The sequence below is a fragment of the Botrytis sinoallii genome (assembly GCF_014898435.1).
Source record: "Botrytis sinoallii strain Bc 23 chromosome Unknown BSIN_008, whole genome shotgun sequence".
NCBI classification, from domain to species: Eukaryota; Fungi; Ascomycota; class Leotiomycetes; order Helotiales; family Sclerotiniaceae; genus Botrytis; species Botrytis sinoallii.
Genome location: NW_024066035.1, coordinates 311152 through 323860, shown reverse-complemented (window position 1 = coordinate 323860; position 12709 = coordinate 311152). Strand labels below are relative to the sequence as shown.

The 12709-nt window shown below is 44.2% G+C and overlaps 6 protein-coding genes across 6 annotated transcripts; 4 read left to right on the top strand and 2 right to left on the bottom strand.

Annotated features, from left to right (window-relative positions):
• Positions 1-198: 198 nt before the first annotated feature.
• On the top strand, positions 199-690 carry EAF02_005205 (uncharacterized protein; the record flags this gene model as incomplete). Its single annotated transcript, XM_038901253.1, has 4 exons — positions 199-261; positions 336-351; positions 464-526; positions 584-690. 4 exons carry the CDS (start codon positions 199-201, stop codon positions 688-690), a joined length of 249 nt encoding a protein of 82 aa, XP_038758593.1.
• A 351-nt stretch (positions 691-1041) lies between these two features.
• Positions 1042-1624, bottom strand: EAF02_005204 (uncharacterized protein; the record flags this gene model as incomplete). The annotated part of the gene is made up of 3 exons (XM_038901252.1): positions 1042-1182; positions 1254-1452; positions 1503-1624. The coding sequence occupies 3 exons, from the start codon at positions 1622-1624 to the stop codon at positions 1042-1044; spliced, it is 462 nt and encodes a 153-aa protein (XP_038758592.1).
• Positions 1625-2023: 399 nt separating this feature from the next.
• Positions 2024-5873, top strand: EAF02_005203 (uncharacterized protein; the record flags this gene model as incomplete). The annotated part of the gene is made up of 3 exons (XM_038901251.1): positions 2024-2232; positions 2295-5769; positions 5829-5873. 3 exons carry the CDS (start codon positions 2024-2026, stop codon positions 5871-5873), a joined length of 3729 nt encoding a protein of 1242 aa, XP_038758591.1.
• A 542-nt stretch (positions 5874-6415) lies between these two features.
• EAF02_005202 (uncharacterized protein) lies at positions 6416-7699 on the top strand. Its single transcript, XM_038901250.1, has 2 exons — positions 6416-6624; positions 6703-7699. The coding sequence occupies exons 1-2, from the start codon at positions 6417-6419 to the stop codon at positions 7515-7517; spliced, it is 1023 nt and encodes a 340-aa protein (XP_038758590.1). The 5' UTR covers position 6416; the 3' UTR covers positions 7518-7699.
• Positions 7700-8786: 1087 nt separating this feature from the next.
• EAF02_005201 (uncharacterized protein) lies at positions 8787-10077 on the bottom strand (the record flags this gene model as incomplete). The annotated part of the gene is made up of 3 exons (XM_038901249.1): positions 8787-8797; positions 8862-9394; positions 10019-10077. 3 exons carry the CDS (start codon positions 10075-10077, stop codon positions 8787-8789), a joined length of 603 nt encoding a protein of 200 aa, XP_038758589.1.
• Positions 10078-10266: 189 nt separating this feature from the next.
• Positions 10267-11334, top strand: EAF02_005200 (uncharacterized protein). Its single transcript, XM_038901248.1, has 2 exons — positions 10267-10758; positions 10862-11334. The coding sequence occupies exons 1-2, from the start codon at positions 10445-10447 to the stop codon at positions 11169-11171; spliced, it is 624 nt and encodes a 207-aa protein (XP_038758588.1). The 5' UTR covers positions 10267-10444; the 3' UTR covers positions 11172-11334.
• The last annotated feature ends 1375 nt before the right edge of the window (positions 11335-12709 follow it).

The window sequence follows — 12709 nt, the reverse complement described above, 5'->3', positions numbered from 1 at the left end:
GATGGTGGTGGTGGTGGTGGTTCAATTGAGACGAATGATGTGAGGTTGATTGGAATGGGCCTGCACTTTCTCACTCGGGATGAAGTCGGCTAAGGCCGAGCTCGCTAGCGCGGAAATGCAGGTCCTCCAAAACCTCAGACCACGGAAGTTGAGTGTAAATCTAATCAGAAAGACTTGAAGATTGAACAACGGTTCAAGATGCATCCTACTGCCGTTACTAGAATGTTCCAACCGACCAAGAAGATGTGGTCGCCTGTGCCCGTAAGTTTGTTCATTGTTGATTTGCGATTTCGCAGTTTTGAGGGTGGGAGGGCTAATGTTTTGTGGCTTTACAGAAGGAGGAGCATAGCGGTACGTTTACCCCACGATTGTATAATCGGAGAGCTGGAGGGGGAGAATAGAATTTGGATTGGGAGATGCGTTTTTACTAGATGAGAATCGGGACTGACACTAAGGTCGACAGCCCACACTATCTCGCAACGATTGCGCCAATGGAAGAAGATTCCTCCCGAGTTGGTTCCTTTGGGTACGTTTACATGTTCGCCAGAATACGGCCAGAATTTACACTGATATCAATATGAAGGAATCGTCGTCGGTGTCGCTGTCGGATTTGCTTTCTACTCTTTGGGCCGCAAACTTGTTGTTGACAAGCAAATGCGTCTCTCTAGACAAAACAGAGGAAAGGAATAAACTATTCATCTACAAGGTTTCGGAGGGTTGGAAACAGACTGTTTGTCGGGGAAAAGTTCATACATCAAAAGCAATACTGAGTGGAACACGCTGGAGTCAAGAATGGAATGGAGAAATTAGAACGGATGCATCGGCCAAACCTCGAATGAGTTGTACAGAATTGGCCCTTATTTCTCATGAATACATAGTCTCCATACCTGATATCTCATGCTTTTCATTGTCCAACTTCAACCTATACATCGAAGAGCATATGTAATCTTCCTGCCACCTGAACTCCTTTTGCTTTACTCCGAGAACTCCTTAGTAACACATTTCATGACCTGTAGCCTACGAGCATAACATAGCCCTTCTTTAAGCTGGCTTAGGCCCAGCTACATCCAATCCCTCTAGACCTTGCATAGGATCGTCAGGTCTATCCTGAACTCCGGCTCTTGCTTGTTCGGTTGCCAGTTTATCCTCCTCGCTCACAGCATTCTCTGCTAGCCAGCCCTCCTATGTCACAAAGTTAGTGACCACCCAAGCCGCCCCCTACCATCACACAGCAGGATTCCATGAAGTCTTACCTGCTCCCATAAAGCCGTCTTGCTTCCCAATCCCTCATTCGCATTCTTTGGAGGTTTAGCCGCATTGACTTTAATCACCTTTCCAAATAGTTCAGCTTGATCCATATTGTCAATGGCATCTTTGGTATCTTCTGGATCCTCAAACTCTACATATCCAAAACCTCGATGTGGCTCTGTTGAGTTGGGCCCATCTGCTTTGCTAGAAGATTTTCAACATGAGGACATCGAAATCTAGCGCGGAGGACTTACGGTATAGAGACATCTGCTATTTCTCCAAAGGGTAAAAATGCGGCTTCGAGATTTGCGGTGGTAACCATGTGGGAGAGACCACCAACATACACAGTAGCTTTCCAACGTGCTTGGTCGGTCATCTTGTAGATAATGGGAAGTATTAGACTGAATTTATTTTAAACGAATCTCTGGTGTATTTGTCACTTCTAAACTGCCCAAATGCTATCTAACAAATCGCGAAAGAAGGAGCCTTTGATCACGTGTCAGCTGTTTTTTTAAGATTCACAATCCTACGGGCGGAATCCCTCGCTATGACCATCCGATTATGGGGAAAGGTGTTCACAGTGCTACTCCTACCTATAAACGATTCAACAGATCGCAACTTTTGCTGTCTTTACACGTCTCATACAATTTAAAATCTACGAGTCTTTTCAATTTGTATCTACCGGCGTAGCAACAAAATCGGCTGAAAAGGCACACCGCGGCAAACTTTCCGCAGTGTAATCTGGCTTGTTAATTCTACAAATAGAGACGAGACAATGGTCCGTCTAAGGGAAATTCCCAGAACTGCGGCCTTTGCCTGGTCCCCAGGTCCAGAGACTCCTTTGGTTGTCACGGGTACCAGGGCTGGGGCTGTTGATGCGGATTTCTCTGATGAGACGAAGCTGGAGCTTTGGGATTTAAGCTTGGATAACGACGAGCAAGGTGTAGAACTACAACCTATTGCTAGCATTAGCACAGACTCCAGGTACGCCGATGAATTGTTTGTATCGAGCTTAGGGATTGTAGAAAGACTAACTTTTCCATTAGATTTCACGACATTGCATGGGCACCAGCAAACGCAGACCATCCGCGGGGCATAATCGCAGGCGCACTCGAGAATGGATCGTTGGATTTATGGGATGCAGAGAAACTTATACAAGGAGCTGAGGAAGCTTTCATGTCTAGGACGACGAAACATACGGGTGCTATCAAGTCTCTTCAATTTAACCCATTGAAGCCACAAATCCTAGCTACTGCTGGCTCCAAGGGCGAGCTGTTCATCTACGACGTAAACGATATCTCCAATCCGTTTAGATTAGGCACAGCTGCCGCACGATCGGATGACCTGGAATGTGTTGCATGGAATAGGAAAGTTCCCCATATTTTGGCAACTGGTGGAAGTGGAGGATATGTTACCGTCTGGGATTTGAAGACAAAGAAGGCTTCTCTACAATTGAGCAACAACCGAAAAGCAGTAGGAGCAATTGCATGGGATCCAAATAATGCGACAAAGCTTTTGACTGCTACACCCGACGATTCTACACCGGTAATTCTTTTGTGGGATCTCAGAAACTCAAATGCGCCTGAGCGTACTTTACAAGGACATATCCAGGGGATTTTGTCATTGTCCTGGTGTCAACAAGATGCCGATCTTCTAATATCTTGCGGTAAAGATAACAGAACTTTAATCTGGAACCCTCAAACTGGGGAACAATATGGAGAATTCCCTGAAGTCACCAATTGGACCTTCCAGACTAGATTCAATCCACACAACCCCGCATTATCTGCCACTGCGTCCTTTGATGGAAAGATAGCTATCCAGACCTTACAAAATACAAACCCTACCGCATCCCAACCCCCCGTTGCAGGTCCAATTGATGGCGAGGACTTTTTCACCAAGGCCCAAACTGAGCCTCAAGGGGCTTCATTTTCATTGAACAAAGCTCCTAAGTGGCTTGAGCGACCGGTTGGAGCTTCTTTCGGATTCGGTGGCAAATTAGTGAGCTTTAATTTGTTACCAACTGCAGCAAGAAAGCCTAGATCCTCCAAGATCCAAATCTCTCAATTTACAGTTGATTCAGACGTAGGATCTGCTACTGAGTCTTTCGAAAATGCCCTTAAGGCCGGTGATATTAAGAGCATTTGTGAAACTCATATTGATCAGGCCAAGACTGAGGAAGAGAAGGCAGACTGGAGAGTTATTGAGACATTGATCGCAGCCAACCCTCGAAAACAAGTCACCGAATACCTTGGATTCTCTGATGTAGACGAGATTACGAATGGTGTATCGGGACTTGACGTGGAGGATGCTGAAAAGTCGGAAGACGCGCCAGCTGATGCCAATGGAGAAGCAGGAAAGAATAATAGATTATCTACACTTTTCGATGGTGCTGAAGGTGATGACTTTTTGACGGATATCGCAGCAAATAAGGGAGCCAAGACGGATAATCCTTTCCATCTATTTGCTGAGTCGGATTCGGCCTCGGAAAAACAAATTACCAAAGCTTTGATGCTTGGCCAGTTCGAAAAAGCGATGACTGTCTGTCTCAAGGAGGATCGTATTGCTGATGCATTCATCATTGCCAACTGTGGTGGAAAGGAGTTGTTAGATAAAGTTCAAACTGCCTACCTAGCCAAAAAGGCAGAAGGTCCCAACTATCTACGACTCCTTAGCTCAGTCATTGGCAAAAACTTGTGGGATGTTGTATACAATGCTGACCTGGAGAACTGGAAAGAATCGATGGCAACTTTATGCACATATGCCGATCCAGCTCAATTCCCAGACCTTTGTGAGGCACTTGGTGATAGGCTTTTGGAATCTGGCACTGCAAAGGATGCTTCATTCTGTTTCTTAGTTGGTTCAAAGTTGGAGAAGGTCATCAACATCTGGATTTCCGAACTTCAAGAGAACGAGAAGCATGGTATTGAAGAACAAGAAGGCGATTCTACATTCTCCGTACATGCAAAGTCGCTCCAGAACTTTATTGAAAAGGTCACAGTATTCCGCAATGTCACCAAATTTCAAGATCCCGAGCAAAGCTTGACATCGGATTGGAAATTGGCAGCTTTGTACGACAAATATACAGAGTATGCGGACATTGTTGCTGCTCACGGACATCTCTCAATTGCCGAAAGATACCTTGATCTTCTTCCAACTCAGTACCCTGCTGCAGAAGTTGCACGAGACCGAGTCAAGCGTGCATCAAGAAAGGTTGCCCCTACCACTACCGCAAGACAGCCAGCAGTCTCTTCGAGAGTCCCAGCACGTGCTCAGCCAGCCGCATATCAACAGCCAATTCCTGCTGCTGTGGCACCCCCAGTTCAATCTGCTCCAAATCCATACGCTCCACCTGCCGCTACTGCTCCAGCTTCTAATCCTTATGCGCCACCCACTTCAGGTGCCTCTAATCCATATGCACCTGCAGCAAGCGCTTACGCGCCACAAGGTTACCAGCCACCACAACCATCTCAACCTGCTTATGCACCTTCGTATGGAGCATATGGAGCAGCTCCATCAGGCTATGGAGCACCTCAACAATCATTTGGAGCCCCCCCTCCGAGAAACACAACTCCATCAGCTCCACCTGCATCTAAAGCTAAAGACATGACTAACTGGAATGACACACCTTTCGTAACAAAGGTTCCTACTGCTAGAAGAAGTACCCCTGTTGCAAATCCGTTCCCAAATCAACAAGGTGCTTCAATGCCACCTCCAGCAAACCCATATGGTGCTTCCAGGGCAACCCCCCCACCTCCTCCACCTAAGGGATCAGCCCCACCCCGTATTAGCTCACCATTGACGACTGCACCACCTCCCAGACCATCATCCACGGCCAATGCATATACTCCTCAAGCACCCCCTGCTCAATCACCATATGCATCAATACCACCACCTACAATTCCTCGTGGAGCTTCTCCATATAATCCCCCACCTACCGGGGCTGCACCTACAAGCAGATACGCTCCATCTCCAGCAGCACAGCAATACTCCCAACCACCTCCATCAAATATCGCTCCACCTCCATCTAATCCATATGCACCACCGTCAGCTGCACCACCTAGCCAGCACGCGCCATCTCAATCACCATATGAAAGCCAGCCTCCACCTGCACAGTTTCAAAACCAAGGTCCTCCTCAAGGTCCTCCAATGGGCGGTTCTCGACCACCAACTGGGCCTCCTAGAGCTCCTGCCGTTGCAGCTGCTCCAGCAAAACCTAAGCATCCTGCTGGTGATAGATCACATATTCCCGAATCTGCTCAGAGAATGGTCGAAATCTTCACCAGTGACATGCAAAGAGTAGCCTCGAAAGCTCCAGCAAATTTTGCTCCTCAAGTGAAAGACACTCAGAAGCGCCTCAACATTTTGTTTGATCATCTGAATAATGAGGAACTTGTAAAACCTGATACTATCGAGAAATTGACCCAGTTGGCGGAGGCACTTCAATCTGGTGACTACGAAACAGCAAGCAGGATGCAAGTCGACATTCATCGTGAAAAGCCTGATGAGTGTGGCAATTGGATGGTAAGTTTTATAGTTGTCTTTTTGGGTTTGAATGTAACATATACTAATGATCAATACAGGTCGGTGTCAAACGATTAGTTAGCATGAGCAAAGTCACTCCTTAGAGTTGAAGCGAATACTTTATTTTAATTTGAGAACTAAAAACCGGAACGAAGGAATGAGGATTAAGATGAGAGCGAAGCATGTGTGTATAGTAAAGAAATATTGCTAGAGTAAGAACTTATTCTTTATAATACTGCTTTTTTATCTTTGAATTAAGAGTAATACCTATGATTGCAATTGCGTGTTGATGTAACTTGGCGAGGAATACCCTAAAAATGATGTATGTCTTGTTCTAGAAGTGGTGAACATGATACCAATCAACTTCTTATGGATTATGAATGAATCAATGATTCCCTATTGAAATAATCGTGAAACATTGTACAGTTTGGTTGATACCATACCAATGATGCACAATTATGTTGATTTGGTTAATTCTATTTAACTACTCGTACAGACCGAATCATTGTTAAAGCTAGTGCAATAAGTATCTACCTACGGGTACAGGTAAATAAATGTATGGTGACCCCTTCTAGCTTTCCCCCACCAAAAAAAATCCCAGCTCCGGAAGCTTCCAACCACGTAAATAATAAACGACATCATCAAATCTGTCCAAGTCATCATCTTTCCATTTTCTCAACAACAATTTTTTAAAAAAAAAAAAAAAAAAAATGGCCGAAACTTCTGAGCCAGCAGCAGAAACGCCATCTCAGAGACAGGCACGCATTAGGAAGGAAAAGAGAGAAGCAAAGATTAGAGATGGGGGAAATGCAAGGTTGAATAAGATCATTGGGTTAGGTGGTGGTTTACCTAGAGGTTTGTACTTGTCCTGTTTAGAGGCTATTTTGGATTGCTCTTTGAATTATATGTTGAATAAGCTAATGGTGGTTACAGAGGAGGTTCCATCGCAAGCGCCAGCACAAACATCTCCCAAGGCTACAAACCATGCGGATCCAGATGAAGTAGATATTTCGAATCATTATTATGAGCCGCAGACTCGCACGCCGATCCAGAGGTCTCAGAGTGGCCAGCAACAACAGCAACTAAATGATGATCAATTAAGGCAAATGATGCTGGGTATGGATCCAGGCTCTTTGGGTGGTGCTCCTGGCCAAAATCCTTTCGCAGGTTTCCCAGGTATGGGAGGTGCACCCGGTGAAGACGGCGCAAACGATCCCATGATGCAAATGTTACAACAGATGATGGGAGGAATGGGTGGACCACCGGGCGAAGGACAAGCTGGAATGCCTTCCTTTCCCGGTATGCCTGGTATGCCCGGTATGGGAATGGAAGGGCAAGCTCAAGCCGCTGCTGTTGATCCTTATGCATACATTTGGCGCATAGTTCATGCCGTTTTCGCATTATCCCTCGGCTTGTATATAGCACTTACGACGTCATTTACGGGCACTAAATATGCACGCGAGGCGTCGGGTTTGGCGAATGATGGATTGAGCGCGGATAGTGTGCATTTCTTTTGGATCTTTGCAACGTCAGAAGTGGTCTTGTTGACCAGCAGATTTTATTTGGAGAAGGGAAATTCTATGCCAGCTGGTATGATGGGGACAGTGATGGGTTTCTTGCCAGAGCCTTGGAAGAGTTATGTAGGCATGGTCTTAAGATATGGACGTATTTGGGGAACAGTCAGTGGAGATGCCATGGTTTGTGTTTTTGTGTTGGGAGTTTGTGCTTGGTTGAGGGGCGGTAATTAAAGGGCCGGGCATAAGTACTGAAGATTGCTAATGATGATGATGATGATTCCCTATCTATATGAAGTCTGGATATTATGTATCAAAGGTTTCCCGGTTCTCACTTTGGCTTACAGTTTGATACAATCTGCAAAATATGATCCATCCGACTGGAACGATCATGACGAATTGAGGAACTACATATCTCCTTTTCTAGCCATTTGCTGGGTGATATTTTGACCAAGATTTTTCTTTCAACATCATAAGAGTCTGAAATTAAACTCAGCCCTCAATGTTGTGACAGTTTTACACCTTTTGCTTCTGCAAGTGCAAGTGACAGCTTTCTAAGAGAGTCTATTCATGGACTTGAGGGAAGAAAACTTCTTGAAGGAGTTGGTATTGTCGGTAAAATTATGTCGTTGAGTGATGGCTGAAGGGCATGGTATAGGAAAGACAAAGGCGTTCTTTTAAAATCAGCTTTTTGTTGCGTTCTCGTTGTATGAGCCTCAAGCGTTCATGGGATATGATTCATGATGTTCTTGACATCACACAAATGGCTAGTGCTGTCAATAAATCTTCACTGGAAATATTGCATGCTGGCTTGTGGTTTGATTACAAAGTTGAGGCGGCAATGGTTTGGGTGTGTCTTCCTACATAAAACCTTCGATTATTGAAGGGGTATATTTGCTTTCAGAGTATATGCAAATGAATCCACAGCTCAACAATTGGATAAGGCGAAATGCAAAAGGGTTGAAATATGGTGGTAAGAGGAAAAAGGAAACAAGATGATGAGCTTAGTAGCAAAAGCAGAGGAAAAAGAGCTGATCATTTGGACTTCGGCGTTTTGGCTGATGTGAAGACGACAAGGCCGGTGATTTTGTCTGAGCAACTTGGAGAAATGCAGTCTGGGGGTTCTAGGAATTCCGTCATGATTCTACAATCGCAATGATTAAGCGGCAATGTACTGGCGATTGTCATCAACAAATCATATTTCTGTTTCTACCGCAACCTCAAGTACTCCCATTGACTAATTACACAGCAAACTTTCTTGTCACATCTGTTGGATCCGACGTTTACAATTCTTCTTGTGCCTTTTAAAATTATCCTTCCTCGTGAACCCCTTTCCTTCGGCTCTTGAGTGTTTGCAGCTTTCCGCATCACAAAAATATATTTCCCCATTTGGGTTGAGCTTGGGATGTATACTTGCAATGTGGCGTTTCAGATCTTTCTGGTACCGGAATCCGAGTGATTTACATGAGGATATGCGACACTTGAAAGGGAGAGTATGTGATTTTATATGAACACTGAGGTTTGAATGTCAACATCAACAAGTCATGCAATATGGATTTCAAAAGAATTAGCACTTACTATTTAGCTCACATGGTAGTTTGAACTGTTTTTGACATTCTGGGCAAGCGTAGTGTTGAGCAACTGGTTGCGGTTCTGGCTGCTCAGGTAAAATCTGACCAGTAGGATGATGATGATGATGTTGGAATTGCTCCACGTGAGGATTGGAGACTGATTGGGCTTGGTAAAGACCGTACTGAACCCGGCCTTCGCCTGGTTCTTCGACATATTGGAGAGCTTGCGGAGACTCTGCGTCTAGCGCAAGCAGATCTAGCAAAGTGTTGTAAGGAGTGTAAGGCAGAGGATCGAAATTTCCATGCTTGTCATCTTCAGCGGAAGGGCATTCATTCTCATCAACTTGTCTGTTTGCTTCCCGAGCATCAACAGTAACCCTTGATTCGAATGAAGAAGGAACAGGATGTATCCTGAGGTCTAAAAGGCTGGGATTGATAAATTCAAAAAGTAGATGATTATGTTCGTTTTCGTTCCCAGCGGTGTATTCCGAGAAGATAGGTTCTATTCGCTTTGGGCCTCCTTGATCGTAGCGGAGGCCCCTGAATTAGGGTTAAGGTATTGCAAAGAGTAGGAAGATGCTGAAGATGAATGAAAAAAAGAGCCCTAAGGAGTGACTGTGTGGGGAAAAAAGAGTGAGGAATGACAGCGCCGCCTCTCGCACCGTGAAGAGAAAGAAAAAAAAGGAACGAAGGTGGGAAATTCGAGGGTTCTTATGATGGTCGAGATGTCGCTACAGCCAATCAGTCATCATCATTGAATGCCTGCACGTGTTGGAAGCGAGATCGCTCAACCAATATCCATTCAGTATTTATACCACCCTGGTTGTAGGCCTCAAAATTGTAATGCTCCAATCAGCAGCGAGAATTCAAAAAATATCGAATTTCCGATATTAAGAACATGAATTTGAACATCATTCTGCATACTATCGGCGATGAGAATAGCTCTTGAGGAATCTGATAGGTGGCCTCAAATGAGCACTGCCAATCGTATTTGCTATCATGACGCCGTGGAAATAGTATTATGGAAGCTTGCATATATTTTTAATGCGAAGTGCTTAGTCCAGACGCAAGTTGCCTTAGTTGTAGGCCTCATTTTCAAGAGTCTACCAATGAATCATCTTCTTACTGAGGATGACAGAGGGTCCGAGGTGCAAAAAAGCTCACAGTCTATCATGAAAATCTGCAGTCAAACCCCAACACTTGATTTCTTGACGATGTCGCATGCTATGAAGGCGGGGTCTTGAGAAAGTTGCTGGCAAGGAGAGGAGTGGCTTTTTGGTTGTGTAGATCGAGCTCAGATTTTCAAGCTTTGGTATGTTCAAGTCCCAATATGTTCGGGTTATTGGACATTTGATGCTTCCATCGTCTGGGGAATAATTTGCATCTTTCTTGATTTTGTGTCTTGGAGTCCCGTGGAACGCAAAAGTCCTCATTGCATAAATATACCCATCCAGATCCTCGATTTTCTTTTCAATTGCTCTGCAATCGTCTCATAATACTTCGTTGGACTTTCAATGAACTACAAACCAAAACATCTATCCTCCACTTCAAATCAAACTATTCTTCTCCCTTACACCTTCTAACCTAATCATGACCACTCTCTTCTGCTGTGATTCCCTCGAGTCCTTTCGTCCTCAACAACTCACCCACCAACAGAAATTCACCAGCTTCAAAGTCTGGGCCGACTACCCTCGCTCCTCCTCCGTCACACCTCCCAAGGACTCAGGAGCTGACTCCAACCCCATCGCTCCTACCACCCCGTACGCCATCCAATTTGTCCAACAAGTCAACTACGGTCCTCTTGAATCTAAACGCTACTTCATCCCCGATGACACCTCCCCGGGAGATTTTATCGAGATCACCGAACAGCATCTGATCCAAGCCAATTATCAGAAGTTGAATTCGTAAGTACTGGGCTTTTTATTGTTTTCAATTTCAGTGTTTATGATGATGAAAATGCATGATATGATATGCGAAATGATGAGTTGCAAACTGATGAGTAGACAGATATAAGAACTTCAAATGCACCTCTCATAATAAATTCTTCGAGGTGAATTTGTATCAGAAGGATCCGGTGAATGTACATCACTGGCGAACAAATATTGCGAGGGCCGGCGGGGAGAGATCGATCTTTGAGGCGAAGGTTGGAGGAGGGAAGTGGGGAAATGGATCTGTGGTCTTGAGTTTCTTGGTTCTTGTTGTTTTGCTGTGCTGTGCTGGTGATTTGGATGGATATCATGATACTTGCTGTACTGTGCTGTGCTGTGCTGTGCTACTGTGTTGGATTGCAATTTTCATTCAGAATTTCTTGGGATGAAATACAATAGTTGGATATGCAGATGTGTGCAAAATTTTGGACGGATTTGAATGGTTTTGATCCATAATTTCACTATTTCACTATTTCACTATTTCACTCAACGATTTTCTGAATGAAAGGAAGAGTGAGGTGCACTAAAATTTACTAGAGATTGTGAATGCAGTCGGGAAATTCCATGTGACCCAATATATAATATGTGTATCAAGTAATTCGATATTGATCGGAATCTGTACTGTTGAAGGTGGGTATTATCTATATTTCTGTTGGGGAAGAGAGGGAAAGATGAATTGAAGTATCTGGGATATTGATATGGTTAGATTTGCTGAAGAAGTTCTTATCAACTCGCGAGTTATTTCCTTGATTACACAGATTAGCTCTAGAAGAAGATTTTGCTGGAAACTTAGGGGGGGAGATTTCGGCATTAGTTAGATGTGGATGAATGAGAGTGGTGTTATGGTGTATGATAGAGAGGGGTTCACTAGAGTAAAGGAAGTTCATCAAATAGAACGTCGTATGCTATTCTCATAGCGAAATAAAATTCCAACACTCATACAAATTTCCTACATGAATATATTGCGCACCCATTGGGAAGGAATCTATCGATCACCATCACCATCACAAGCAAGAAGAAAAGCAGTAGTATCAACATACAAACTATACTGTAATTCTATCTATATTGATTCAAGTTACCCAAATTACCCTTTCGAAAAAGCCAAAATAAGAAGATTGAAAAGTACGACTTATGTGCAAATAATGGATATCAAAAAGAAAGAAGGATAAATAATCACAACCAAAACCAAACCAAAACCAATAACTAAAAACCAAACAAAATATCATACTCGTACTCGTACTCGTAATCATGAGACATTAACATGAATGATGAAGAAGAGAACTCGTGAAAAATCCAAAAAAAAGAAAGTAAAACAATAAAAACTCGTAAACGTAAACATAAACATAAAAATCATGAAAACATCAAAAAAACTCATAAAAGCCCATAACACAGAATCTCCACCCCACCCATCACCCCCCCTAGAAAAAACGCTCTCCTGGAAAACCTAACCTTCTTCTCCTTCTTCCCTTCTTCCCACCAATCTTCTTCCTGATTCCCTCTCCCATCACACTCACCCTCCCCAAAAAATCCATAATCAACACCCCAACCCATCCCATCGCATCACTCGCCCAATCCCTCACTTTCGACACAAACAAACTCCACTCTCAAGCGCAACGTCGCCAACTTCCCCGGGCGGCGAAATCTCTTCTCGTTATAATTCATTCCTGCATCAGTCTTGTTCGTCCTGGAAAAATGCCCCATCATTCGTGCTCGCGTTGATTCTTTGGCTCCTGTTGCTGTTGCTGTTTTCATTTTCATTTTCATTCCATTCCCATTCCCATTCCCATCTCGCATGCATTTTCTTCTCCCCTCTTCTTCTCCTCCTCGCTCGAATCCTCACTCTCATCTGCATAGTGCGCCGCAAACCATGGAAAAGCAGGCGCGCGCGCATCACCCCCTCGCAATCTCCCTCGCACCATAACCGCCA

What these genes read in the sequence shown, in the direction of transcription:
- EAF02_005200 (XM_038901248.1), top strand. Translation starts at nt 10,445, where the DNA reads ATGACCACTCTCTTCTGCTGTGATTCCCTCGAGTCCTTTCGTCCTCAA. An exon ending in AATTATCAGAAGTTGAATTC is followed by an intron (nt 10,759 to 10,861) that starts GTAAGTACTGGG and finishes ATGAGTAGACAG; the next exon opens with ATATAAGAACTTCAAATGCA.